Source organism: Trichoderma reesei (genome assembly GCF_000167675.1).
Source record: "Trichoderma reesei QM6a unplaced genomic scaffold TRIREscaffold_2, whole genome shotgun sequence".
Lineage (NCBI taxonomy): Eukaryota > Fungi > Ascomycota > Sordariomycetes > Hypocreales > Hypocreaceae > Trichoderma > Trichoderma reesei.
This window is the reverse complement of record NW_006711149.1, coordinates 117,607-144,264: the sequence shown is the minus strand read 5'-3', so window position 1 is coordinate 144,264 and position 26,658 is coordinate 117,607. Positions and strand designations below refer to the sequence as shown.

At 51.6% G+C, this 26,658-nt stretch overlaps 10 protein-coding genes across 10 annotated transcripts; 5 read left to right on the top strand and 5 right to left on the bottom strand.

The window, feature by feature from the left end:
* Positions 1 to 500: 500 nt before the first annotated feature.
* TRIREDRAFT_103455 (uncharacterized protein) lies at positions 501 to 1,810 on the top strand (the record flags this gene model as incomplete). The annotated part of the gene is made up of 3 exons (XM_006962213.1): positions 501 to 625; positions 672 to 801; positions 863 to 1,810. 3 exons carry the CDS (start codon positions 501 to 503, stop codon positions 1,808 to 1,810), a joined length of 1,203 nt encoding a protein of 400 aa, XP_006962275.1.
* A 319-nt stretch (positions 1,811 to 2,129) lies between these two features.
* On the top strand, positions 2,130 to 3,573 carry TRIREDRAFT_55719 (uncharacterized protein; the record flags this gene model as incomplete). The annotated part of the gene is made up of 4 exons (XM_006962212.1): positions 2,130 to 2,398; positions 2,522 to 2,820; positions 2,882 to 2,904; positions 3,034 to 3,573. 4 exons carry the CDS (start codon positions 2,130 to 2,132, stop codon positions 3,571 to 3,573), a joined length of 1,131 nt encoding a protein of 376 aa, XP_006962274.1.
* A 3,055-nt stretch (positions 3,574 to 6,628) lies between these two features.
* TRIREDRAFT_55630 (uncharacterized protein) lies at positions 6,629 to 8,037 on the bottom strand (the record flags this gene model as incomplete). The annotated part of the gene is made up of 2 exons (XM_006962003.1): positions 6,629 to 7,833; positions 7,893 to 8,037. The coding sequence occupies 2 exons, from the start codon at positions 8,035 to 8,037 to the stop codon at positions 6,629 to 6,631; spliced, it is 1,350 nt and encodes a 449-aa protein (XP_006962065.1).
* Positions 8,038 to 10,256: 2,219 nt separating this feature from the next.
* Positions 10,257 to 11,378, top strand: TRIREDRAFT_55881 (uncharacterized protein; the record flags this gene model as incomplete). Its single annotated transcript, XM_006962211.1, has 2 exons — positions 10,257 to 10,942; positions 11,117 to 11,378. The coding sequence occupies 2 exons, from the start codon at positions 10,257 to 10,259 to the stop codon at positions 11,376 to 11,378; spliced, it is 948 nt and encodes a 315-aa protein (XP_006962273.1).
* Positions 11,379 to 11,942: 564 nt separating this feature from the next.
* On the top strand, positions 11,943 to 13,647 carry TRIREDRAFT_103451 (beta subunit of GDP-forming succinate-CoA ligase; the record flags this gene model as incomplete). Its single annotated transcript, XM_006962210.1, has 6 exons — positions 11,943 to 11,999; positions 12,030 to 12,053; positions 12,111 to 12,182; positions 12,235 to 13,177; positions 13,272 to 13,390; positions 13,558 to 13,647. 6 exons carry the CDS (start codon positions 11,943 to 11,945, stop codon positions 13,645 to 13,647), a joined length of 1,305 nt encoding a protein of 434 aa, XP_006962272.1.
* Positions 13,648 to 14,966: 1,319 nt separating this feature from the next.
* On the bottom strand, positions 14,967 to 15,146 carry TRIREDRAFT_55036 (uncharacterized protein; the record flags this gene model as incomplete). Its single annotated transcript, XM_006962002.1, has 1 exon — positions 14,967 to 15,146. A coding segment is annotated over one exon (180 nt), but the record flags the coding sequence as incomplete, so codon positions are not given.
* A 952-nt stretch (positions 15,147 to 16,098) lies between these two features.
* TRIREDRAFT_55358 (uncharacterized protein) lies at positions 16,099 to 18,101 on the bottom strand (the record flags this gene model as incomplete). Its single annotated transcript, XM_006962001.1, has 3 exons — positions 16,099 to 16,266; positions 16,330 to 17,325; positions 17,394 to 18,101. Coding segments are annotated over 3 exons (1,872 nt in total), but the record flags the coding sequence as incomplete, so codon positions are not given.
* Positions 18,102 to 19,921: 1,820 nt separating this feature from the next.
* On the bottom strand, positions 19,922 to 21,617 carry TRIREDRAFT_103447 (uncharacterized protein; the record flags this gene model as incomplete). Its single annotated transcript, XM_006962000.1, has 3 exons — positions 19,922 to 20,883; positions 20,942 to 21,049; positions 21,098 to 21,617. 3 exons carry the CDS (start codon positions 21,615 to 21,617, stop codon positions 19,922 to 19,924), a joined length of 1,590 nt encoding a protein of 529 aa, XP_006962062.1.
* Positions 21,618 to 23,385: 1,768 nt separating this feature from the next.
* Positions 23,386 to 24,391, top strand: TRIREDRAFT_103446 (uncharacterized protein; the record flags this gene model as incomplete). The annotated part of the gene is made up of 3 exons (XM_006962209.1): positions 23,386 to 23,682; positions 23,743 to 23,969; positions 24,133 to 24,391. 3 exons carry the CDS (start codon positions 23,386 to 23,388, stop codon positions 24,389 to 24,391), a joined length of 783 nt encoding a protein of 260 aa, XP_006962271.1.
* A 122-nt stretch (positions 24,392 to 24,513) lies between these two features.
* On the bottom strand, positions 24,514 to 25,691 carry TRIREDRAFT_2223 (alpha subunit of GDP-forming succinate-CoA ligase; the record flags this gene model as incomplete). Its single annotated transcript, XM_006961876.1, has 5 exons — positions 24,514 to 24,854; positions 24,921 to 25,299; positions 25,352 to 25,468; positions 25,531 to 25,547; positions 25,604 to 25,691. The coding sequence occupies 5 exons, from the start codon at positions 25,689 to 25,691 to the stop codon at positions 24,514 to 24,516; spliced, it is 942 nt and encodes a 313-aa protein (XP_006961938.1).
* Between the last annotated feature and the right edge of the window lie 967 nt (positions 25,692 to 26,658).

Sequence of the window (26,658 nt, the reverse complement as noted above, 5' to 3'; positions counted from 1 at the left end):
CGGCTGAAATCTTGTCCCATACGACCAGTGGAGGATGTCCTATAGAAACCTGGTCAGTAAAGGCGGCAGAGAGAGCCAAGGAAGGAAGTGAGCACACAAGGCATGAAAAAGGCGAGACGCGACCCTCCTTGTTGATGGGTGCTGGCCAATACCGAGGGCAAGGCTGGCTGCAGCCTAACAGTATACACCTCCTTGCATGATTTCAATATCGAAGGATTTCCCCCGCACACATGTTGAGATGAGCGCGTGTGCAATGAGGGTGAAAGAACATTACCCGTTTGGAGTAAAAATTGGTAAATATTGGAGAAGAAGAGTGTTGAGGTAGGGAACAAGTTACTGCCTAGGTACGCTCAACTACCTATAAAAGACCATCATCGCATCACTGGCAGAGGATGAAGTTGGTGATACAATATGGTCATCAAGATCCAATTCACAGCCACGTGACTTCCGGTTTCACAAAACATCCTGCATCGCCTGAGCTTCTCAGAACTCCTTCCATCATGCCCACCACCCATCACTGCCAGTGCTGCAACAAGAACGGCTTCTGCAAAGACCACCAAGTGCAGTGCGATGTCCACCCCAAAGTCTACTACTACCGCAGCGATAGCACTGGATACCCTAAAAAGTGCAAACAATGCAATCGTTCGTAAGGTGCGGGCGATGATGGAGAGCCGGCAGGAGCCGAAGCCTCAGAGCCTCGACCTGGACTCGACCGAGGCTGCTATATTTCAGTCGGTTACGCTGCTGGCTAAAGGGGGATACAACACCATCTGGCTTGTGAAGCTGCATGGTTATTTTGAGGTGAGATATTCACAATATGTCTGACCGGGATGAAATACTCGTGGCCACTGACAACGCACAGGTTGACCTGTCTGAGTCAGTCGGCCAAGGCGGCTCCCAAGTTGTTACACGCTCTTTTAACGAATATGCCCTGCGTCTTCTTTGCGAAGACGCCCTTCTCCCTTACCAGATCACGAATGAAGTCGCCTTCAAGAGGCTCATTAGCACAAAGTTTCCCCATATTCCAGTTCCACTCGTTTTTTTCTATCAGGCTACAGATGAGCAGGATACGTCGTTCATAGCGGAGGAATACATTGATGCCACGCCGCTCAGCTCCAACTGGATGAGTCTGACACCCGAGCAGAAAGAGTCGATGGCCAAACAACTAGCGAAAATTACTGTCGACTTTGCGGACACTCATTTTCCCATGATTGGGGGGTTGAATCCTGACAACTTTCAGCTTGCTCCGACTGTTGAAGGTGCCAAGATCTTCAAAGGGCGACACAAGTTCCACAGCAAACAATACTATCCGATTGGGCCCTATAGGACCACCAAGGAGTATATTCTTGCCTGCTATGAACGAGAGATTTCCTATTACTCGCATGCGGATGAGAAAGATGTTGAACAAAATCTGTTTGGGCCGGCTTCAGTCTCCAACTTTATCAAGCAGCTGCAGCAAAAGCGAGATGCTCTTGCAGCAATCGACATGGAGGATGAGCCGTTTACACTTGTCCATGGAGATTTTCATGGGCGCAACATCTTGACAAAGGGGGATGAGATCCTGGGCATTCTCGACTGGGAGTTTGCGGGCTCATACCCTGTAAGTGAGACGCTGTCGGGAGGAGGTATTGACGTTGTGGAGGCCGAGAGCGAGGAGCTGGACGACGAAAACACGCTGTGGGATCGAAAGATTCGCGACTTGATTCGCGAGGAGACGGTCGCAAGGCGCTGGGAGGGCAATAAAATTGACTTGCTGCTGGGGAATGGAAATCTGGAGCTGGCGAGGGCGAGGGTTGAAATGTCTCCTTGATTCTGTGGGTGGTATTCGTACTCGCTCATTTGTCAGAGTTGCCTGTTGGGGGCTTAAAAGACGGCCGCCGCCTGTTGTTTGCTGTTTTTCCACTTTCTGTAATTGCCGCTCATTGTTGGTGGTGCCTTTGTTGGCTCTGTGACAGGTCGTTGCATTCATCACTTTACGCGCCCAAGGCTGCGTAGGGACCCCTGCATATACTGGAGGCAAACAACGCGTACTGTACCTTTATATTCAACCGGGCTTTGTACCAAACCTTCTTCATCGCCTTGCACCATCCACTGCAGGGAGCTTCTTTCATAGCAGGATAATGCTCAACATGGATGCCAATCAGCAGGAACCGGAATTGCCTTCATCGAGACAAACACAGACACAATATCCCATTGATGAGCAGAAGCTTTTCAGTGCTCCGCCTCAGCCGGATGCGGCCTCCGAAGAAGACGTCGACGAGGGCAGAGCTGCATATCGACCTGGCGGGTTTCATCCGGTATACATTGGCGATATCTTCAACGACAGATGGAAAGTTCTGAACAAGATCGGATACGGCCGCTACTCAACTGTATGGCTCGTCAGAGATCTTCAAGCCTGGTAGGTTGATAGAGACAACCAGTCACGCTTCCCCGGCTGGGGGTAAAATATACGCATCTCAGCTCACGCTCGTCGTTGTAGCGACGATGTGTCCGAACAGTTCCGAGCACTCAAGGTATTGAGTGCTATATGCTACGGCCAAGGCCACGGCACATTCGAGAAAGAGATTTTGATCAATCTCCGCCATGGTGACAAGAGCCATACTGGCTACCCTTTCGTCTGTCATCTGCTTGATGATTTTGAGCATCAAGGGCCCAACGGCACCCATGTATGCCTCATTTTTGAACTTATGGGCGAAACGCTTTGCAGCTTCGGCACCTTGTTCCGTGAGAACATGATACCTGGGTCAGTCATGCGCAAGTTCACTATACAGCTCTTGGTAGCGCTTGATTTTGCCCATGACCACAACATCATCCATACAGGTAGCACCAGCAAATTACCCTGCTTTGTTCCCTACCTATACTGACCAGGTCCTATGGACAGATATCAAGCCGGATAATATCTTTGTCAAGTTCCGTGACTACTCCAGGATCGAATCTGGCTATCTTCAGCAGCGCATTCCCTACCAGGACAGACAAGAGACGAAGTATCGCCCGATCCCCCATAGCCCGCTCGGTCATTTCTACTTCGACGAGGCGAATACTCGATTGATTGACTTTGATGTTACTCTGGGAGACTGGGGAGTCTCCAGCTGGATCGATAGGCATCTATGCGAGGTGATTCAACCAGTGGCCCTTCGCTCTCCGGAGGTCCTGATTGGGGCTCCTTGGGACGCGTCTACCGATTGGTGGAACTTGGGTGCTGTGGTGCTAGAAGTCTACCGTGCTGTCCGAATGTTTGATGGCAGAATAGCTCCGGACGGACGGTACGACGTTAGAGAACACCTGGCTGAGATTGTTGATCTCTTCGGGCCGTTCCCGAAAAGCCTTCTTGACAGAGGAAACCAAGATCTTGTCCGTGGTATCTTTGACGACGAGGGGCGTGTCAAGGATCAGGAGCCTTTCAATCGCCCCGGCCTTGCTTCTGAAGCTTTTATGCCTGGTTTGTCCCAGGAGCAGAGAGATGATTGCGCGTCGTTTCTCAAACTCTTGATGAAGATTGATCCTACAGAGCGTCCATCGACGGTGGATCTTTTGCGGCATCGCTGGCTGGCTGCGTTACCGCCAAGTGAGTGATTGGCGAGTAGAATGGCCTCGGCTTCCAGGCAAAGGTGCTAGTAGGGCATATAGATACTCCTATGAAATAATTACCCCTGTATTTCGTTACTGCGTGAAATATGTTCACGTTTTGTCCTCGTGTCGGCTGAGAACGCTCATCAAGAGTGAGCCTCGCTGGTGTGAGACGTTCGCCATTCAGGTGCCAATGCAGAGACATTTCCCCTCTCTAGAAGTCTTACTTGTGGTTTCACTGCCTACGCTGTAACCTTGGCAGCCTATTCCTGTGTTTCGTCAAAGCCTCATGGCCATATCCCACAGATTATTCTTAGTTATCAAGCTCCCTCTCATGGCTCACTGCCACATCTTGCCAGCTTTGCTGTTCGACTTTGAATCCTATCAGATACAGTTCATCAGCTAGGACCAATACTACAGCGTAGCTCAATTCGAGTTGAACTCGTCGACATGGAGGAGAGTACTACTCACCAACCGCTGATGTCAGATGCAGCAGAGGAGATTGAAGAGACCTCCATGATTCAGAACACCGGGAGCGGCGACAACAGTGTCAAGCACGACAACGCTGATGGTATTGCTGCGGTCGAGTCTGTCCATGGCCATACGGGATTTCTGACCAGGATCTCGTCAACATGGTGGATTGAAATCATCACAATGTGCACCAGCTTCGCATGCATGGGTGGGTTGGTATTTCTCCTCGCCCATTTCGAGAACAAGCTGTCATCAAAATGGTCCTTCTTCATCAGCTTCAACGCCACCGTTGCCATTGTAATAACCGCAGCAAGGGCGACACTCCTCGCCGCCGTCTCGACTTGCCTCAGCCAGGCGAAGTGGATGCGCTTCAGGAAGAGGCCGCATCGACTTGTGGAAATGGCTATCATTGATACGGCAAGCCGCGGACCTCTGGGATCCTTGCGGATGCTGTTCCAGATATCGTGGGGATTCGCAAGCCTCAGTGCCATCGTGGTCATCCTGTCGCTACTCACCGATACGTTTGCGCAACAGGTCGTTCACATTGAGCCAGGCACGGTCTATACGCACCAAGAAGGTTCAGCAACCTTTGGGTATGCGCATGGGTTTCGCAACACCAAGAGCGTTAGGATGCTGTTGGGCTACTGTTGGTTACGACATCTCACCTATGATCCCCTTGAGAACAAACGTCTGACTTCACATCTGTAGCAGACTTGGCTAATGACACACCATCCGCGGTAATCAGGGGCCTCCGCCCGTCTGGTTGGACATCGGCTTTCAACTGTACTTCCAACTGCACCTGGGACCAGCCCTACGTTACCCTGGGCTTCACAAGTACATGCACGGACGTTTTGGAGCAGACGTTGGCGAATCTGAGATGCGACTGTTGTACAGATTTCTCAGACACCGAAGGCTTCTACGACGGCTACGGGGATTTCTGCAACACGACGACCCCCAGAGGTGTGCAGCTAAACTTTATACCGAAGCAAAATGCTATCAAGATTTTGAACTCGACCAGTCTAAACGATGAAGCCGGTTACCTCAATGGCTCCGACTTGTTTAATGCTGCATTCTTTTACTGGGATCCTAGGAACGACGACTATAATCGTGTAACTGACGAAAAGGTTCGGTTTGAGTCTCTGTTGCGGAAAGCAGCCGTCATAGAGTGTGCGCTTGGTGTCTCGCTATACAATTACTCCAGTATCTCATCCAGCTTGAACAACTTCACCATTGGCTCCACGGACAAGATACACCTCGACAGATACACCGGCATCGAGCAGGGGCACATTAACCAGTACAGTGCGCGCGAAGACAAAGCCTGGTGGAACGATACCGGCAATGGCTTACCAGATGTTTATATAGACATGATGGACCTCAAATACCTCGTCAACTTCTTCCATTCGCCTGCTTTCTGCGGTACGACCAACGGAAACGCTGGATTCGACAATTTTGCCCCGGGAGCCACGGCGGCATTTGCGAACGGCAGTCTGGAAGAGGTGTCGAGAATCTTTGACAGCATCGCACTTAGCTTGACTGACATGGTGCGGGAGGGCAAGCAGATGAAGCTCGCACAAGGCAAAACGAGTCAGGCAGTTTTGTATATCCGCGTGCGTTGGAGGTGGCTCATCTTGCCGCTGGTCGTGCAGTTCCTGGGAGGCATGGCACTCTTGGGGGCTGTGATTGCCGGGAATCGTGCCAAAGAGATGCCTCTATGGAAAGGCTCCGTTTTGGCGGTCCTCTATCATTCAGTTGACAAAGATGGAGTGCTGCGAACTGGGATGCAGGATGTGGAGGAACTGGAGAAAGTCGAAACTATTAAGGCTATGTTGGAGAAGAAGAACATTGAGTCCACTGTGTGATGCTTCAGAAACTCTTATCACTAGCTGGTTATATAAAATGATGCCGGGAGAGAACCAGGATAATAACCATAGCAAGTCTTTGGCATATCACGTATTATGTAGTTGCTGAGGTTGTTCTTCAACTTGAATTGTTCTGACAAGTTTCATTCGGCTTCCCTCCTACGCATGATGGCTTAGACCTGGTTTAAATAGCCATTCACGCTAGACTCCCACCATTTCATGCCCAGATCCCCGGATTGTTCAAGAAGAGTTAACGCATCTTCCCCACACTACCCTTGCTCAAGGCATGGAACCACACGGAGAATAAAAACAAGAGTCTCAACCAACAGCATATGATAGCTCAGCAACCCACAGCACCCTTGTCTGATGCATTAGTGTATCTATCTGGGCGTGGCTATCCCAAGTTGCTGGGACATTGACATGGCAGTAATGAGGTCTCGTGACTGAGTCGTGTGGTAGGTACTAGCATCTCGATATAAGTTTGATCAGTACAACGGCCCTTGTTACACCATGATGAGACTCAATCATATTTGAAATCACTCCGGTGCTGATGTGATGACGTGGCAATAGCATGATGCACTGCAGTCTTGTTTATCGTGAACGCCTGAGATAATGTGGCCCTACGCAGTCACCGCTGCGGTGAGCTTGGAGTCACATCATCTCATGGTATAGAATTGCAGCCTTTCTGGAATACCTACCTATACACTTGTAGCCAGAATGAGCCCCGTCATTCACGCAGTAGAGGTAAATATACGGGAGCAAGTCTTCATTCCCGCCCTGCTTGCAATCCTCGCGCCTTTCCACAACGGAGCCCAAGCCCCCATAACGGCAGTAACGCCGGTGCAGAGAATCATGGGCCCGTATTTGGTAGCATAGCCCAATGGCTCCTCCGCAATGGCTCCTTTGGACGACACAAGAGCACCACTGATCGGTCCTCCAATCATATATCCTAGCCCTCGACCTCCCAGCAAGAGGCCAAAGATAAGAGACGTCTCTGCAGCTCGGTCATCTCGCTTGATCTCAAGTAACATACTCGACCAAGTCGAGCTGAATCCGCCAGCAAAGAAGCCGTAGAGGATGACGAAGACTACCATTGTACTCATCTGGTGGCCAAGCCCCCAGAGCAGAAACACAGGCAGGGCGCTGCCGAAGGACGAGAGAAGGATGACCTTCGTTGCTGACAGCTTATCGCCGAGCCAGCCATGGACTAACGATCCCGGCACTGAGGCCATGGAAAACAGCGCAAGCAGAATGGGACCCGTCACCGAAGAAAGCCCAATGGCTGAGGCGTAGCTGGCGAGATACGTGCTGGGCATGAGGTAGCCAAACGACTGGACGACTATTCCGAGCTGCATCGTCCAGAATGAAGCGTGCCGGAGAAAGGCAAATGACAGCGGCCGAGTGTGCGATATAGCATGTAAGGGGATGCGTGGCTTGAGGAGGAAAAGTGTTGGCGATATCAATATGGCCGACGCAATGGCCCAGGATAGAATGGTTGCTCGAAGCCCAAACCGTTGCAGCAGGAGGTTGAAGAGAAAAGGCATTGCGACGCCGACAGATGACTTGCCAGACCACATGATGCCATAGGCGATGCCTTTCCGCTCAATGAACCACTCATCCATATACAGGGAGATGGGGCTGAAGAGAAGCCCGCATCCGATGGAATAGAGAGCTCCTTGCGTCGCGATCAAACCGGCGATGCTGCCGACAAAGGCAGAAGCAGACAGGCTCGTCACCGTGAGTACCAGTCCAAGAGGGCCGCACCAGCGCCGCAGGTATGGGTATCTGTTCAGTATGGTGAAGAAGACGGGCATCAGGAGATACATGATGCCCATTTGCATGGACCCCACGGTGGCGATGGCCCCGGCGGACGCATCGATGCCGTGCATTGGGTCGCTGTAGTACTTCTGGAAGATGCCAAACGATACTGAGTAGCCTGGGGGATTCTGTGAGCATTTGTTACAGCGTTGACAACGACGGAGGTTCGAGGAGTACCCCAGATGGGAGCCTGTGCAATGGTGCAGCAGGCCAAAGCGACATATGCATCGCGACCGTGATCCGCTGGAGGGAGTGTTTGCGCATGATGTATAGACTGGTCAAACTCATCATGATCATTGTGAGGCGCAGAGACGCGGCTCATCTCAATGTTTTCGTGAGAAGGTGAATTTGCCATGGCGAAGCTGTCAATTCAGCTACGGTGAGAGTCTCAACTATGAGCGATTATGAGGGCATGTAGACTGTTCGCAGAAACATTTTTGTTGCAATACTTCATTGTCGCGGGTGTTTACTTATACGGAAAGTCTTGTGTCGACACATCACAATGCTTGAAGCTGTTGGTTGTCGATCTACAGAGCCACATGCGTCACCTATCCGACATCGCACGTTGGTTTGCAGGCCAAGGGCGCGCATTACATGGAAGAGAGCGAGCATCTAGAATTGCTATTGCAAGTTGCAGAAATTGAAGACAGTTGAAAGTACCTGCAAGGACAATAGCACCTAGAATTCACGATGGCGTAAAAACAACGGAGACTCTCAGAGCACACAATGACTTGTCTTACTTGTGTGATTGGCTTCTCTCCTCTCTACTATTGCGACCAGTTGAGTGACAGTCCTCAGCTTTGGGTTCTCCTCTCGCTGGTCCAAGGCGGAGAAATTCGGTCTTCTCGGCGCTGAGGGTTGAAGGATCAATTCCCTGTCTCTCCTCACCACCATGTTACTTCTTCGGTTCGCGGCTGCAGGTATGCTTCGTAATGGAGTGGTAGCGATTGCCTGTGGGTGTGGCTGGACTCACTAGAAGGTGTTTTATGCATGGGTACCCAATGTGAGGGGGCATTGTTCATAAGTTGCAGGACTATCTCGTGAAGCTGTGATGCGCCGTCGCAACTGCAGAATGCCAACTGTATGGCACGCCGGACAGGTGACTGAATGGCCTCCAGGGCTTACAGATTACCCGATCATCTGCCTGAGGTATGAGTGAAAGTTACGCCCGGTGAGCAGAGTAGTTGTATGTGGATGCTTGGCTTAGCGGCACGGATATAGGGCCAGCGCCCGCTGCTCCCCCCTTTGATGGATCATCGTGTCCTCCCTCAGGGTCCTTGACAAATGTAACATTGCCATATCGAGGCAGTCTCAAAGATCCCATGGAAACATCCCCCGGCAGACAATGATGTCAGGTAGCACCGCGGCCGTGGTCTTTTCTCACTCCGTATTCCGTGAAAAAGCTCCCCCCCTACATCCCCACACCAAGACCAGGCCGAGCACTCTCTCGGGAGCTAAGGCACGCGTCAAAGTCGCTGGCCGGGGCTACTGCTGCTTATCCTGCCGCACGTCAAGGTTCTAGATCTAGCGGTGACTTGGGGTCCCAAACGTTGAGTGGTTTTGCTCAGGGCTAATTTAGATCTGCCTCCAGGCAACCCAGACACGCCGCTCGGTTGACTGGGGCTGCGTAAGTTTTTCCCAAAAAGTAGCGAGCTACGATCTGGCCCCCGAAACGACGCATCGCTAGTGATGCCATTCTCTGCTTCACATAGTGCTTCTCACTTCTCCCAGCGTACTTGTATAAACCGGCCCCGTACAGTTATCAGGGACGGGAGCGCTTCGCGGCGTTAAATCGCCGCCATGGCCGCAAGTGTGCATGTGGGAACGAGGTCCCCTAATCTGATGCTTCCAACGACGACAACTGGGCGGGACTGGCGGCGATAGGGTTGACAAGCGAGCGGCTGGAGCGAATATAATGCCATATAGAGTATGAGGAGGCGGATATTCGTTCTCAGTCGAGGGGCAAGTGGAGGTTCTCAATCTCCTTTTACACGATTGAGTCTGGAATCTTTGTGGAGTGATGATATATGAGTGGAACTGGAGAAGGTGTTAGTAGAGGCAGATGAGATTCTGACAAAGGAGTATCATCTGCAAGTTTCAATGAGCTCCTCTGTATCATACAACATTCAAGGGCATTAATGGCCCCAACGCCGTCATCGATCCGGGCATAAACCGGTAACGCACAGGCAGTGATGCCGAGCGATTTTTCACCCATTGAAGAAAGAAGATGCAATTAGCCACTATGATTTTAAGCAGCTAACGACCTGTCTTAGTGGAATGGCGGCCGCTGTAAGCTGATCGCAAATTATTAGCTGGAATGATAGTAGTCGGCATCTCGAGGCTCAAGTAGCCGAATGCTTCAATCAGTCAGGAGAACAGATCGACTCGAGATCAGAGAGGTCAAGATATCGCGACAGGAGAAAAACTGGAGCAGATCAACAAAATATCAGAAATCAAAAGGGGGCTGTGCTGAGGCCTTGAACTCAGACACGAAGGCACCATTTTGTCGCATTTCACCAGCGTTTGCAGACGAAAGTCAAGATGAAGAGAATACAGTACAGCAAGAGAGTTGCAAAGCAGCTGCTCTTTCAAACGACTCGTCACTCATCAACAACGCCAGCCCCCCTAATTCGGACAGCCGCCGAGGCGGCGTCTCATATGATGGAGCACTTTGCACAAAAGGTCACCAAGCGTAGCCAATACATTGACGCGAATCAACTGCGAAAGCTCGCAGTAACACTCGGCCGACCAGTCCTTGATGGCCACGACATGCGCAGGATGAGTGCGCCTGCGGGCACTCCCGTGCCCCCGGCGCACCACCTTGTCTACTTCACACCAGACGATGTCGAAGCCGATCTTGGTGCTGACGGGAGTGACCGAGCGTTCAATGCGCCCGCCCCGTTTACAAGGAGGATGTGGGCAGGTGGTCACATCAAGTTCGATAGGGGGAACCCCCTGAGAGTAGGGGACGAGGCGGAAGAGCACACGAAGCTCATCAGTGCGGTGGCCAAGACGAGTCGATCTGCTGGTGAGATGGTACTTGTCGAGGTAGAGAAAAAGCTTTACGGAACACAAGGGCTGGCGTTGGTCGATAAAAGATCGTGGATCTTTCGACCAGTGATACAAAGGCAGTCTGATGCTCGGGGGGGTGTGGCCCCTCGGAGTGTCAACGGCAGCATCCTAGCTCCGTCTTCAATGTCTGATGTGATATTGGACAACAATTGTGAGTGCTATTGCTACTATGCTGAATGCTCGGTTCATACGGCAACTGTGTCGACTAACCATCCCCTGACTCCAGCGTTCCCAGTCCGCAAGCTGTCGTGGTCCCACGTTGGCCTCTTTCGATTTTCAGCTCTGACATTCAATGGCCACAAGATACATTACAACGAAGACTGGACCAGGACCGCCGAGGGCCACCCTGGCGTCGTGGTTCACGGACCCTTAAATGTCATCAACTTGCTGGATTACTGGAGAGACATCCATGGACAGGGTACAAGTCCTGATGAGATTTTCTACAGGGCCGTATCACCTGTCTATGCAGGAGAGGAATATCAAATTCGAACCTTGTCCGTCGTATCCGTTTACACAGACTTGGTGTCCGAGTTGGTGGCAGAGAGGGACGGAGTGGTGATAATGAAGGCCACTATTATCAAGAAAGCATAGGGCACCGATGAGTATGATTTTTTCTGCTTGATAACTCTCTCAGGTCCAAAGTCACGAATGGATCTCAAACTATCTTGCTACAATAATAAATTGTGTGGAGATTGGACACATCTCTACGATGCTCTATCTCTTCGTCATCATGGTGCCATCATCGATTGTATGCAGTAGTTTCCGTCACCAGCTTCGTACCGCTAAGACCGTGAACTGTGTCACGTTAACAGTGGGCCATCTGGGTATTTCGAGTATTATTATCCGCTGTCCCGAATGTCCATAAGCCTCGGACCTTAGCTAACGACAAGTCTGTGGGGGCCGCACTTTGCAGGGACGGGATACTTGGTAGTACATGTAACCCGCCTGCTGAGGTGGTCTCCAACTGGACTCGGCTACTCGAGGGAACGAGGGGCTTGACACGGCATCTCGCCGAATCACATATCGTATTCAGAATAAGCAACCTGTCTTTTTATATAACCCTCTCATCTGATAGAGTGTTGAATCAGAAAGTGGCTTTCGTTTTTCTACGCCGGCAACGGTATCCCTGCAAGTCCACTCTCAGAGAAGCTTCAGATGAATCTATCTCGGGCTACGATAACCCGGGCGGGGTCCCTGACTCTACCACCAAAGGTATGCTGTTTACTACTATAGCCGCTTCAGAGATTCCAGTGGGTATTGGACAAAGTACATGGAGAGGTGAACAAGAGGACTGCGCTGTGAGACCAAGCTAATGTTCTACAGCTCTGGTCGTCGAAACAGCAGCGAAGACAACTAACTTTGCACGGCTATGATACTCAACAACTCCTCAGATCAGTGCGTTGGCGATGCTGAACAAGATTACTAAACGCTTACCAGAGATCCGTAGCACGGAGTTCCAGTCCCGCGAGCAATCTTGGCGCAGACGCCTCTCGAGGCTCGGGATGCCGTAAAGGCTTTAGGTAAACGCTGCATCCTACGAGCCCAAGTCCTCCATGGGCACCTGGACAAGCTCCTTTTTGAAGGTGGGCTGAGAGGGGGCATCCAGACAGTCGACAGCCCAGAGCAGGGACTTGAGGTGGCCACGAGGATGCTTAATCGTCAGGCCATCTCGGAGAACATGCGCCATCGGTCCTTGACTGTCAACAAGCTGCTGGTGTCCGAAGGGCTGGCTCACGGAGAGCAGTGGTACATGGCCATGACCATTGACCGGGAGAAGTACTGTCCCACGGTCATCGTCCGCAAATGTGATCACAGCGGCAGAGAAGGGAATATCTCTGGAAATAACGTATCCGCAAAAGGCGCTTCCTTTGCATTTGGTTTCACGCAAGGTATCACTGATGAGGTGGTCTCGCAGATTTCCCGACATCTCGGTGTAGCAGACCAGGAAGAGACGAATCTCGATGACATCCTCACAAGATCTTATAGGATATTCAAAGAAACAGACGCAACTTTGCTAGAAATCAGCCCTCTGGCTCGACTAAATTCTGGACTCTTCAGTTGCCTCGATGCCCGGCTGGTCGTCGACGACGATGCGGCACATCGCCAGCCAGATCTCTTCCGCCTGCGCGACACGAGTCAGGAGGTGCAGGATGAAGTCAGGGCAGAGCAGCACAACCTGGTCTACATCAAGCTCACCGGCAACATTGGCAACATTGTCAACGGAGCAGGTCTGGCGATGGCCACAAACGATGCAATCGGGCTTCACGGCGGGGCCAGTGCTAATTTCTTAGACGCTGGGGGTCAGGCGACCAAGGAGACGATGATTCAAGCTCTCGGCATCGTGCTGGGCGACGAGCGGGTAAAAGCGATATTGATTAACATCTACGGAGGTAAGTGCTTTCATTCTTTGTCGTCTCTTCCGTTCTATTCAGACGCCATGTTATCGGAGGCCGGAACTGACACTGTGAATACCTCCTAACCTAGGAATCACTCGCTGCGACATGATTGCCGAATCCATCATTGGAGCCGCGCAGGAGATGACCCTGGCCGTCCCACTTGTCGTGCGCCTTCAGGGAACCAATTCGACGCAAGGATTGAAGCTGGTGAGTGGTCTGTGTAACTGCCAATGCACAAAAGTACGGAGTCGTACCAGCAGATTGGTCCCGGAGGATATCCCCTCCCCCCTTCCCCCCTCCCCCTTGCTACACACCGCACTTCTTTTTGTTATTTTTGTATATGACAGATGACCGACTTACAGCGGACAAAATAGCTGGCGGATGCAGACCTTGGGCTCCACGTCGAATCGGATTTTGGGCGTGCGGCAGAGAAGGCGGTTCAGCTGGCTGGGGAATCTTCTTAGCTCTCTTTTCTCGCTGTACGTTCTTCTCTCTTTCCCTCTCCCCAGGGGGGGACGGATAGAGCACCTAGGCATAGTGGAACACATGAGTTCATGTCTGAAACTTGGCTCACCGTGAAGGAGCCCCATAGAAGGTAGCGCGGGTTTCGGCATAACCATCTAAGCTGCACATAATCGAACGGCGAACCCCGTGATTCGTCCCTCGGATTGTACAATCCATCTCAAGGTCTTGTCTCAGTGCATTCATCTCCACAGTGCTTGGTAGTGGGGAGCCAGCCGGATCGGCCGATAGCTGAAGATGGTATTCCCGCTTATAACTAAAAGGATCACTAAAGGAACTTGCAGCCTCCATCCGTACCTAGCGGGTGTTCTTCGGACACTGTTCAAGCATCCCATTGACCCATTTGCACTACAGCATCCCAAATAGTGAGCGGGTTCGAGGAGAGAGGAGAGGGGGGGTGCGAAGGGGGTCAGGAAAGGGTGCTGCTGACTGGCTCTAATGCTTGGGGGACCCCCGCCACTGAGGCCTTCACAAGGTAGTGAAGAACAAAAAGGGACATGACACTATGAACACGTTTGTGCTCGCCGGCATGAAATAAGTGAGGCTTTGTCTTTGGTATATTATTGCGGAGGAAGTCTTGCCTCAAGTGATCTTCTCTTTTGCCCCCTCCTCCTCGTAGTCGACTTCCTGAGTGCCGATCTTGGTGGTGGCTTTTTCCAAGTTTCAAGAAAATTCTACCTTTGGCATCGTTGTCATCATCATGGCTAGCACGAAGAAAGACCCAGCTGCGATTGAGCACGCAAAGACTCTCATCCACATCCCATGGTGCGAGGACTACGAGAAGATGATCTCGGGGATGCTGTAAGGCTATGATCTTTTTATTCTCACCTGTCTCCTCCGCTGGAATTCACACTGACATTCATCCTCGCTATCTCTCTCTCGCAGGTACAACTCTCAGGCGCCGGAGCTTATCGAGGGAAGATTTCGTGCCCGGAGACTTATGCACAAATACAACAGCTATTTCCCCGACGATGCCACGAACGACTCGCTGGTGGCCGAGCGGGAGAGGATCCTGACCGAGATGCTGGGCAAGATTGGGAAGAACCCCTTCATCGAGACGTCTTTCAACGTCGACTACGGTTGTAACATTTCGATTGGAGACGACTTCTACGCCAACTTCAAGTACGTCGAACCCGAGGAAAGAGGGACGCATCACTCTTAGCTCCATCAGCTGCTAACAATAGTGTTTCTCTGCTCAACTTAGCCTCGTGATCCTCGACTGCGGAATGGTCACCATCGGCAACCGCGTCATGTTCGGCCCCTATGTGTCCATCTTCGGCGCCACGCACGAGACGGGAGTGGCTTCACGCCGCGCAGGCATCGAATACGGCGGCAGCGTCACCATTGGGGACGACTGCTGGATCGGAGGCAACACGACCATCATGCCCGGCGTGACGATTGGTAAGGGGTGCACGATAGGGGCGGGAAGCGTCGTCACCAGGTCGATTCCCGATTTCTCCGTTGCGGTTGGCTCGCCGGCGAGGGTTGTCAAGAAGGTCGATCCTGTTCCTGATCTATAATGGACGAGCAACGAAAGACAACGAGAGAAAGATGAGGAGGGAGAGAAGAGAAGAAAAGAGCTAGCATATACGATAGACACGACGTGTTACGAGGCAATGACGATTTCACACATAAACACTCTAGATCGAGAGCCTTATCAGCTTCAGCTACCGAAGCTACATTCTACTCAATAATGCTCATAGTGCCTCTCATCTTAACGACTCGACTCAGCTACGAATCATACCTATGCCCAACACTCGAATCGACGTTTACCACTGATATCACGTACGAAAACGATCGAGCAACCAGGGTCTCTGCGGGATATGGCGTCAGAGCATAAAGCGTGGAAGGACCTGCGTTCTGAAGTTTGGTATCACTAAAGAAGAAGACCATGCCAGAGCTTGGAGGCTAGAAAGGGAAGATAGACTGCAATGCGAGCGTCAGTATCAAATAGACGTTGGTCAAATGCTCTTGACGGACAAAGTCGGAGTATCTCCATTTTTCCTTCGTTACATCGCGCCGAGGCTGGCTCCAAAGGGGGAAAGAAAGACGCCGGGGACACTCTCACTGACTATATTGTTGGCAATCCCCCCTAATAGCCCCATCTCGGTCGCTTCCTCGCGCGCTGTCCCAATCGACAATTGTTGTTATATAATACATAAATCCCCATAGGGTTGCAGTTGGAGGGAGGGTTTGTTTGCCCGAGGCCGAATGAATGGGGCATCATGATGAGAGCAACCTGCGAAATCTCAGAAGCAAGCCAGCCATGAATAATTGCAACAATATCTCAAGCAAGACACTCAGTTACCTTGACTGTGTACCTGTTACACGTGCAAGCTAGGTTATACAGAGTACATCAATGGTTTTGGCTACCTTCACTTCCTATCTTTGCTTCACACCCCGTTATGTACACCGTTGCTCATAGCCTTCTTCCCGGGTGCCTCATAGATACCCAATTCACTCGCCTTGATTTGCAGCGCCAGCATGCGCGAGTAAGTCCGGCACAGGGCCAGGCTGCCACCCATGAACCAGAAGTTGGGATGTCCGCTATATCGCCAGATCTGCAGGGGGAAACGTATGTCAGCTGAGCTGCATTCTTACCATGATATGTCGGGAGACCTCACCGAGTTTATTTCGCCTTCCTCATTCAGATCCCATACTTTCCCCAGCCTCGAAGCTACCTTGTCTCCGAAAATGCTCTGTGCCGTGCTGTGCATTGTCTGGTAGCCTGTTGCGAGAAGGACAATGTCTGCTTTGAGTTCGGAGCCATCTGCGAGAAGCAGCCCATCCGGAGTAAAGGACTTGATGCCTCCGGGGTTCGCCTTCAAGTTGATCTTTCCGTCGATGATGAGCTGACTGCATCCGACATCAATATAGTAGCCGCCTCCTTTGGTGATGTACTTGCGGTAGATGCCACTTCCGTCTTCGGCAAAGTCAAGCTGGAATCCGACCTTCTCTAGTCCTTCTAGGATATCCCTATCGACTACTTTGATCTCGTTCGTCTTGAACACGTTGGTCGCGAACTGAACTGGGATCGGCATGCTCTGGCTATACACGTCACAGTCTTCGGTTGGCGGCCCGCCCTCCTCGTATGTCCCCGAATGGAGCATGGCCAGGCCCTTCTTAGCCGTCATAACATGGCTGCTGCCACGCTGCAGCATCGTAACAGATGCGGCGCCGCATTCGTAAAAGTTCTGGCAGAGATCATGAGAGGATGTTCCAGAGCCAATGACCACAACGTGTTTGCTCGAGAGGTTGGCGTGCTCCGATGCATCTTTATGTTGGCTCCCGTGGTAGACGGCTCCCCTGAAGCTATCAATGCCATCGAAGTGAGGGATGATGGCATCACCTGCGTTTCCTGTGGCAAGGATGACATGCCTCGGTTTGATGGTACGTGCTGAACCATCCGCCCGCTTCACTGTTACAGTCCAGACTCCGGCGGCGTCGTCAAACGAGGAGGATAGCAACTCAGTGCTACACCAAACATTGAGCTCCATCAGACTCGCATAGGATTCGAGCCAATCGGCAAGCTTGTCCTTTGGCATGAACAAAGGCCAATGGGCGGGAAAGGGGATATACGGGAGGTGGCAGTACTGAATCGGGTCATGCGTCATGAGCGTCTATATGTTGCAGGGTGAGCGACTGCATAGGTATCATGAGGTCTGTAGAGAGCTTTGTCTGGTCATACCTTGTAGCGCTTGCGCCAGCTATCGCCAACGCGCTCATTCTTCTCGATAATCAGTGCGGGAACTCCAATCTGTTGCAGTCGAGCCGCAACTGAAAGACCGGACTGCCCTCCCCCAATAATGAGCACAGCCGGATCTTCATCGAGAAACTCCCTTTGCCTCTCACGCCTCTGCTGCCAGTTGCCGCCTGACGTATCGACATATCCTTCAGGGCGAGTAAAGCCTGTATTTTCTCTGCAGTCGTTGAGCTCCTGGAGAACAAAGTGAAGCAGATAGCACTTCCATTCATCGCCCTTGTCGCCGTCCAACACCAGTCGAAGCATGCCCTTTCCAACGCCGTGTCGTGACTCAAAGTCAAACATGCTTTCGACCCATTGCATGCCTGGATATGGCTTCTTAAAGGTGGGTTGGAATGCTCCGTGGTCCCGAAGGCGAAGGGTGTTGATGCCGACATGGTGATTCTCTTGAAGATAATCGAGCACGCTATCACGACTCTGAAGAGTGCGAAAGTCCCAGCTCAGAGCGAGCAAGTCGCGGATCCAGGCATCCTTGACAAACAATCTTTCGAGTTTCTCTCTGGCGTTGCTCTTGAGTGCATCTTCAAAGTCTCGCGTCCAGTGCTCCGCAATGGCTCTGGCATGGGATTGGGAAACATTGCCCTGCAGCTTGAACGTCGGTAACTTGACGATATGGGCCATTTCGGTCAATGAAGTGAACAGGGAAATTCTTGTTAACTCATCTCCTTATGAAGTGAAGCTCCTCAAAGATAATCGGGCCAGTCATGCTACAAAAGAGACTATTTGAACGAAGGGACGCATGCTGGGAGACCACACAACCAAGGCAACGGCCTCACGGAGACATTCTACCATTGATGCCTCACCATGGCCACGTGGACAGTCAATAGATTATTCGCGTCCGATATCGTTTCTTGCAAACTATGGAAAAGCCACCTGGTGTTAGACCACTAATCGCGAGTTTGTGATGACTGGCTGGTGACCATGCAGTGGGTGATAGCATGTCCGCCAAACAGTAGCCCCGTCACAATCAGATATTACGTCCGGAATCCTTACCATTTCCACCCGATTGCTACCATCGATACACATGGCCGTCTGTAATTCGCCATTCAGAGAAATGTTATCACCAGCCTGGAACACGTAAATGCAGTGCAAGTCTAGGTATTACTTACCAACTTCAGCTCTGCAAAGAGTCAGTTGATCACGATGTCGTCCAGGACTCCCTGCATGGAATCTCCGCTATCGAGTTCCCCAGATCTGCCCAAAACCAGCACCTCCGCATCGGCTGCCTCAACCCGAAGCCCAAGTATGGATCGCCTCGATTCGTTCAGCATGACCGGCTGCATCTCCCCCGCACCCGAAGTCGGCTGCACATGGCCCGAAGACGGCCTTGGAGCTTGGGCTTCTTTTCGATTTGATGCAGGAGACGCTTACGACATGGACCCTGCTGCATCTTTGGATCAGTCTGGCATCGCATTCGATCGGCAACATGTTGACTTCGTCGAGATCATCCGACTGCTTTACAGGATGCTTTGGCCTCTAGCCACACATTTGGACTTTTGATAAACCGCTTATTACACTATTGCATACCTCGAAGCCACAGCGTCTGGGAGAACAGAAATTGATGCATCTGACGATAGCTGCGATGGAAAGTATACAATTGCAGCTCATGATGTGACTTGCGCTGCGCTGTTCACATCAAGTTGCCTCGTATTGCCGATTGCATCAGTTGACGATCTACGTCTTCAGTCACCGGGTAGGCTTGATCCGTTCTATCACGTGTAACCTAATCTCCATAGCAGTGCTATCCGGGCTTCACTTCAAGAGCCCAAATCGTGCGTAGGCTCAAACGTTCAACTTTCATCATATCCAAGTTTCCGCCGCAAGGGTCGTCATTGACAGAGACCTTTGCAAGAACAAAGCCATTGCACCCAAAATGGAACAAACATTCCAGTCAGTTGTCCCAGTTCTACGCATTTTCGACGCCAGAAAGGCCGAGGAATTCTACCTCGACTTCCTCGGTTTCACGGTAGACTGGGATCACCGTTTCGACGACAACGCACCATTATATCGCCAAATTTCCAAAGGCAATCTCATCCTGCATCTCAGCGAACATCATGGAGATGGAAGCCCGGGCGTCAGAATCCGCGTCTTAATGGGACAGGGAATTACTGGATATCACGAGGAGCTCATCGCCAAGAACTACAGGTATATGAGGCCAGGGTTGGAGAAAGGTTACGGGGGACCGGATGCTCAGGAGCTCACGGTAATTGATCCATTTGGCAACAAAATCACATTTTGTCAAGTCGACAAAGACGCACAGGCTGCCAGGATGCTGTAGTTGTTATGGCGTATGCTGTTTCACTAGACAGCGACTCTGCTTTCCAACGATAGCACCACGATCAATCATACTCGCGTCAATTCGACATCAGCAACACCATCCTAGGTAGGCCCTTAGCTTACTCGTCAAAGGAGACCGAAGCTCTTTGATCCTTAACCCTTCGAAAAAGCAATCTTCAACCACGAGCTGCCAGTGATCTCCGTCCTTTGAACACGATTCTACCCTCCTCGTCATCATCATGCACTTCCCCGGCAGTGCTCCTCCCATCCTCCTCGTCGATAGTCCTCAAGTTCGTGAAATTGGAAATAAGGTCGCTGACAGATGGCCTGTTGGAAATAAGTTCGCTGACAGATGTCGCGGTCTTTTGCCATGGCTGATACGAGAACGAGTTAGAGTCAAACTGCCTCCCTTGCGCTCTCTGCGATTCGAGCGACCGCACTACATCAGCTCTGGTCCTCTTGATGACTGCGTCAAGCAGCTTCTCCGTCGCCTTCATCGCAGCTTCGTCAAAGACATCCGGGGCGCGCCAGTGAGGATACAGGTTGTTGTGCGACTCGCGCACCTGCACTCCGCTTGTGTGGGCAGTGAAGTAGTAGTTGCAGAGACGGCAGATTGGCTTGCTGCTCCCGATATACCGCCAGTTGTTCCAAAACTCGGTGTCATCGTTTTCCTGCATGTACTTCAATACGTAGTCCAGGACGAGGACCTCAGCATGAACCATGTGCGTCTGAGAAAAGTCGTTGCACTCCTCCAAGATGCCTAGATCCAGCCCCAGCGGTTGCAGCCCGGCAGCCAAGGAGCGGTATGTGGCTATCTTGCCCTCATCAGAAGATATTCTTCCAAGTATCTCACTTGCAACTGGTCGCTTCCTGTATAATGGGTGCGGGTGAACTGGAGCCGATGGAATGACCGTCACCTTGAAATCGTGGCATAATCGCTTCCAGAGGCTGCTCGCACGAACAATGGTCTTGACGGCGAGATAATATGAGTGCAATCGGCCAACAGAGTGGCGAAGGTCTTTCCAGTTCTTCTTGCTGTCGATTTCACCATCTCGTGCCTGCTCCGAGATGGAGTCGCCCAATTTCTGACGGTGAGCGTCATGAATGAACAGAAATAGGGCTTTACAAGCAGCAAAGTCTGGATATTGTATGTTGTTAGTGGTTTGTTTGGATGGTTACAGTCTCAAGAGACGTACATGCTCGTTCGTCAAGCGTTCGGTCGTCAGCGATTCTGACGAGCCGCGTCAGTTCGGAGAGTTGTCTTCTGAATTTCGATGCTTCCGCTGCTGGCCCGACAAGGATACCTAGATAAGTTTCAGTCCGCAGAAAAGTCGACGCAGGACGAGACTTACCCAACGACTTTGTCTCATATTTTCTATCGTAATCATCAATACACGACTGCAAATGTTCTACCGTGCTCGTCAGGTAAAATCGAACACGATTCTCGTCAAACCTGAGAACGTGCCACAGAGCTTCTCCATGCACTTGCAGACCTCCGTCCGCCTGTTGATCTGTCGTTCTGGCTGCAATATTCAGCAACTCCGTGACAAAGACTCCAACTTCATGAAGCCTTGCTGCTCTCCGGTTGTTGGATCCAATGATGTAGTGAACACCCTCAGGCTCCAACAGGACGGCAATGCCCGTAACGGTAGCCCCGTTCGCTCCTCGCAGGTTATCGCAAACCTGCGCGAGTCTATTCACGAAACATCTAAAGGTCGGCTCCGCACTATCGCTGCTGTCTCTGATGGTGTTGGGCGCGTGCTGAGATTCGGAAAAGTCGGGCGGGCGGATCTTCTTTAACACCACCTCGAGAAGGATGGGCTCATAGAAGCGGCGAGAAAATTTCCATCGCAATGGAATGGGCTCGGTCATATTGGGCTTTGCACCTTTCGAAGATCGGTTAGCCGAGTGATGTGTTTCCTCAAAGACTGTCTTTTTGCATACCGGTGGTTTCTCGCACGTCGCCGATTGACTGACAATATGGTGGCTGTTGAAGCAGAAGATGCCGTTGTACTGAGGTGGGCAATCGTCAAGAAATGACATCCGACCCTACTCTATTTGTAAAGATTTCCCCTCATCAGCATCCTCTTATCCAAGCTGCCGTTCGGCTTCCATCCCATCATTACACCACTCGAAACAGTCCCCAAAGTCCTACAGCAACGTGGCTCGGCAATCCAGCTGTTGCATGGCATCATTGTACGCAACCTCGAGCGCGGCAAGGCGAATCGCTGCTCCGAGTTCATACACTTTTTCTGGACCAACACGGCGATACACGCTTTATCATTGGATGCAGTGCTACACACACTTTGCTGCTCTGTCAGCCCGGGGGCCGCCCTCGCTGTGACCCCGTAACCTTTTTGCGTCTCAGACACATTTGGGCGGCCGACAAGCTGGAACCAGGCTGTGATGGGTCTTGGGGGAACCCCGTCGAATGAAGTGTATCCCTCCCATTGGATCCTACAGGTCTGCGGGTGGTCTACAAGCTGTGGGTGGCCGATTGTGAGCGTGGAACCCTTGCAGGCGTCTAGTCTCCAAGCGACGTGCAGGGCTCACAGGGTTACCATGTGTTGGCCAGCGTTTGGCCAAAGGCACACAAACAAGGCTCACACATGTCATTCGTTTAGAGCTCCAACATCACAGTTTGGTACAGTAGAAGCCCTTCCCTCTGAGAGAAAAGAAGTTGGGCAGATATGCACTAGCTCTAAGGCATAACGCAAGACCTTTGATGGCTATTGGACAGAGCAAGTGATCGTTTTCCAGAGATGGTAGACGAAAGGTTCACACAATGCTGGGTGAATTCAGCACCAAAACAGCGGCTCGAACCTATCAGCACACGCCGTCCTCCCTCATCTCGCAGACTGCGACTCCACTATCAAATCGTACACGGACTCCGCCCTAGGACAGGGATTGGAATACTTATGATCGTCGGCCGCCCGCCAGGATTCGAAACTCCCCTTCCCACGCGAGTCTAGTCGACGACTAAAGATCATTGTGTGGTCATATCGTACGGAGCAGCCACTTTGGCATGGCCAAGAGCCAAGCGGATCTATATTGATAAACCTTCGTTTTGCGTCTCATCAAGACGCTCGCACTCTAGGTGGAAGCCCTTTGCCTCTTATATCTCGTCTTTCGACTAGCCCCCCTTCTGCATGATCAAGGGATATTATACACGGTATATACAAGCCTTGGACTTCAATCTCCAGCTTCAGTCGACGCTGACTTGAACATCCACCCCCTCGTCAGCCTACTTCACAGTGTCTTCTCCAGTCACAGCTCGAAAGAAACTTATATTCGGAGCTCGGTGGGAATACTGTGCTCCTCTCAGCCGTCCTTGTAAGACCGCTGGGTACATGTAGATGGTGTGGCACGCAACCAGCTGGAGCATCACAGTACGCCTTCTGGGAAAGCGAATCCACGCCAGTGGCCCTGGTACATCTAGTCGGTGGCACTTGAAAGGGGTGGATTTCATTTACCCACTCCGTGAGATCAAGTGCAGAGCAACCGGGGGTCGAGGAGGTGGATCAGAATATCGCCGTGATTGGCAACCTGAGCAAGCTCCTTCTCGCACGTCGATGAAACGGAATCTAGGTGTCCACGCTTGAGCACCGTGTCTAGAAAGAGCATATTGCCGCTGCCCAGAATGGACCCAGATGGCAGCCCACCGTTCAAGGCCGCCGCCAGTAATCCTATGCTAGGATACGAAGCCGAAGAATGGCAGCTACCACGCGAGGACACCACCGGTGCGATGCTTGAGACCCTACCAATCAGCCAAATTGCATACGACGCACAGGACTTCTCCCAGGGGTCCACAATCGACCCGAGCCTACTGCTCAGTCACACGGGTACTACGGAGACGCCTCCAGGGGTTGGCGAGATGTCAGCTGAGATGGACTTCGTCATGGGCATGGATATTAATGTTGGCCCTTCTCCGTATCAGGTCCAATGCTCCCAGAAGGAGACTTAGACTCCCAATGGCAGCTCGCAAATGGAATATCAGGCGCGAGCGAGCAATGATTTGAACGCGGAGGAGGATCACACAGACGCTTTCTATTCAACATCTCCCTATTCCTCATCAATGTCCGATTCTTCTGAATTTAGTTGCGAGAATGATTTCAGCGGTGGAGTTTTAGCTGAACCGCCAGCTACTGGTACCTCGGCCGAGCCCCTTCCTTCTTCAGGGGTAGGCATGGACTCGGCACCTTCGGCCTCTGGTTCTCCTCGGCAGTACGTCTGTGATTTCTGCAACAGGGCTTTCGAGAAGCGATATGAATTCAAGTAAGTTCATTGCCCTTCGTCTCGTGGAGACGATGCCATGATACCTACCCATGCTATGATGTCGAGCACAGAGTGCATGGAAGACATTCACTAACGCCTGGTGATGCCGTAGTCGCCATCGTGGCAAGCATACCAAGCCTTTGAAGTGTCCCAAAGAGCCTGAAGGCTGTACTTACCGCGCACAGTTCAACAAGGAGATTGAGAAGCATATCTGGAGCAGACACGTCAAATGGGCTGAGGAGACCAACCGTACGCCGATCAGGAAGCAGTGCAGGTTATGCGAAGCGATACTGGAGAGGCCGGACAATGTCAAACGACATATGGACGAAGTTCACCACAAAATCAAGAGGAAAAGGGGTCCAGGTGGTTGAGGCATAGGTATTCTGGCCGGTTCTTTATTTCTTGTCATGTGTTGTCATGGGTTGATGCATTTCTTGTCTTTTGCTTGCCACGTCATGTTTTTCTGTCATGCCATTGTTCGTTATCTAGTTATTCATAGTTGAACCTCGAGCAGCTTCTTCATGGTCACTCCCATAACTCCTGGATGCGGCACCACCACCGCCCCGGCATCCTCGAGAGCCTTGGCCTTGATATCTGCGGGCACGTCCCAGGGTGTGAGCACAGCACCCGCATGGCCCATGGTCCTTCCCAGTGGAGCCGTCTTCCCGGCCACCATTGCTACAATTGGTTTGGGATTGGGCGTTGATTGGCGATATTCCCGGATCAGGTCGGCCGCTCTGAGTTCCGCTTCTCCGCCGATTTCTCCAATCACGATGATGCCCTTGGTCTCGTCATCCTCGAAGAAGAGTCTCAGGCCATCCGCCAAGGTAGTACCTACCCAGGACGTCAGCCGACTTCTACTGGTTAATCTACTTATAAAGGGTGAATATGCTGTCTCACCTGGAAGCATGTCACCCCCCATACCCAACACTGTGCTCTGTCCGAGCCCAACTGCAGTCGTGGCCCCAACAGCTTCATAGCTCAGAGTGCCCGACTTTGAGACAATGCCTATGCAGCCTCTCCGATACTGTTTATACGGCATGATTCCGACACGGCACTGTTCCGGAGCTATGATCCCGGGGCAATTTGGCCCTACCAAGCGCGTCCTGCTCTGAGTACGAAGCATCTCATGGACCCGTAACATGTCATGCACAGGGATATGCTCTGCCACTGAAACGATAAGGGGGACTTCGGCCTCTATTGATTCCATGATGGCTTTGGCTGCAAATCTCGCAGGGACAAAGACAGCGCTCACATGAGGCCGGACGGCTTTCATGGCCTGCGAGCAGTGTTAGAATACGACATGGGATTATGACAGTTCCAGCTCTCACCTCCTCAACGGTATTGAAGACTGGCAAATCGAGGTGGATGGATCCCCCTTTGCCAGGCGAGACTCCGCCTACAATGCGAGTGCCATAAGCAATGGTGTCCTTGGCATTTGCGGTCGCCTTGAAGCAGCGTCTCCTCGTCAGCGTGACTCTCAGGGCAGTGAGCGGGGTCTCATATTCACAGCTTTCCCAGTAAACCCTACGTGATGTCAGTAAGTAAGGGCTAGGACATAGATTGAGCGAAGGATAGGCTACCTTGATATATGACAGCGGTATCTCCATCTAACCTCAAGTTGGCAATTGTGCTGTCGTAGCCATTAGAGCATTGGACAGTTGAGGACATGTATCGTCGCAAAACTGAGGGGCACCGAAGAACCCTAGATGATGCCATTCTGGTCTCTCAGGCGCCCAGCTTGCCGGCTTCCATAGGCGATGACAAAGTTCGGGTGTCAATATATATGTGGTTATTGTTAATGTCGACAGGAAGTGATATTTGTAGCAGGCTGCTCATATGTTGTAGGAGAGTTGATCTGTGGTTCGTCCTTGTGACCCGGTTTTTTCATCATCTACAGGCTATATGCGGTCTCTTCAGACAAAGACGGCTATACCCACAATGTACAATGTACAGACCCCGTTAAGCGGCGACAAGTGCAGGTCAACAACAACCTTTTCATCACCGTGCTCAGAGAAAGGACTATCTCAATGTCATCTCGGTATAGCTCTGGAGCAAACTCAGTGATTTGATATTGTCTCCTTTGTGAAAGCTGCTGCCATCACATTGGCCTGATTTCAGGGTAGCGTGCGGTGGTGAAGCGTAATCGGCAGAGGCTGAATGACAGCTATCTGGAAGACTTGGAACTCACCGACCGTACCTTGCGAATGAATAGCAAGGATTATATGGGGACTCAAAGATAATATATGATGACCAAATTCGGAAGTCCAAGAACAATGGGCAGCTCTTTTACGGTGTCGGAGGATGTCAAAGTCAACAAAGCCCACCTCCAGCCAACAGTGAGGTGCCGCCGCATCAAGACAAGTGTGGCTGTGATCATCCGAGAACGAACCACAGAGTAACAGCTGTCAGGCAAAGAGGCTGAAGCCTGCTTGTCTCGGTAAGGACCAACTGCGGGAAAAAGCGGAAGCTCTGGCCCCCAAAGGGCTTCAAAGAGAGAGCTTTGATGATCATGGCGCCATACGACTGGAGTTCCTTGATTCGCACACAATGTGATCTCTGATGCGCGCATCTTGCATGATCACCATTCCAAGGGAGCGGCGTTACACGATCACCCTTGAACCGTCCAGGGCAGAGC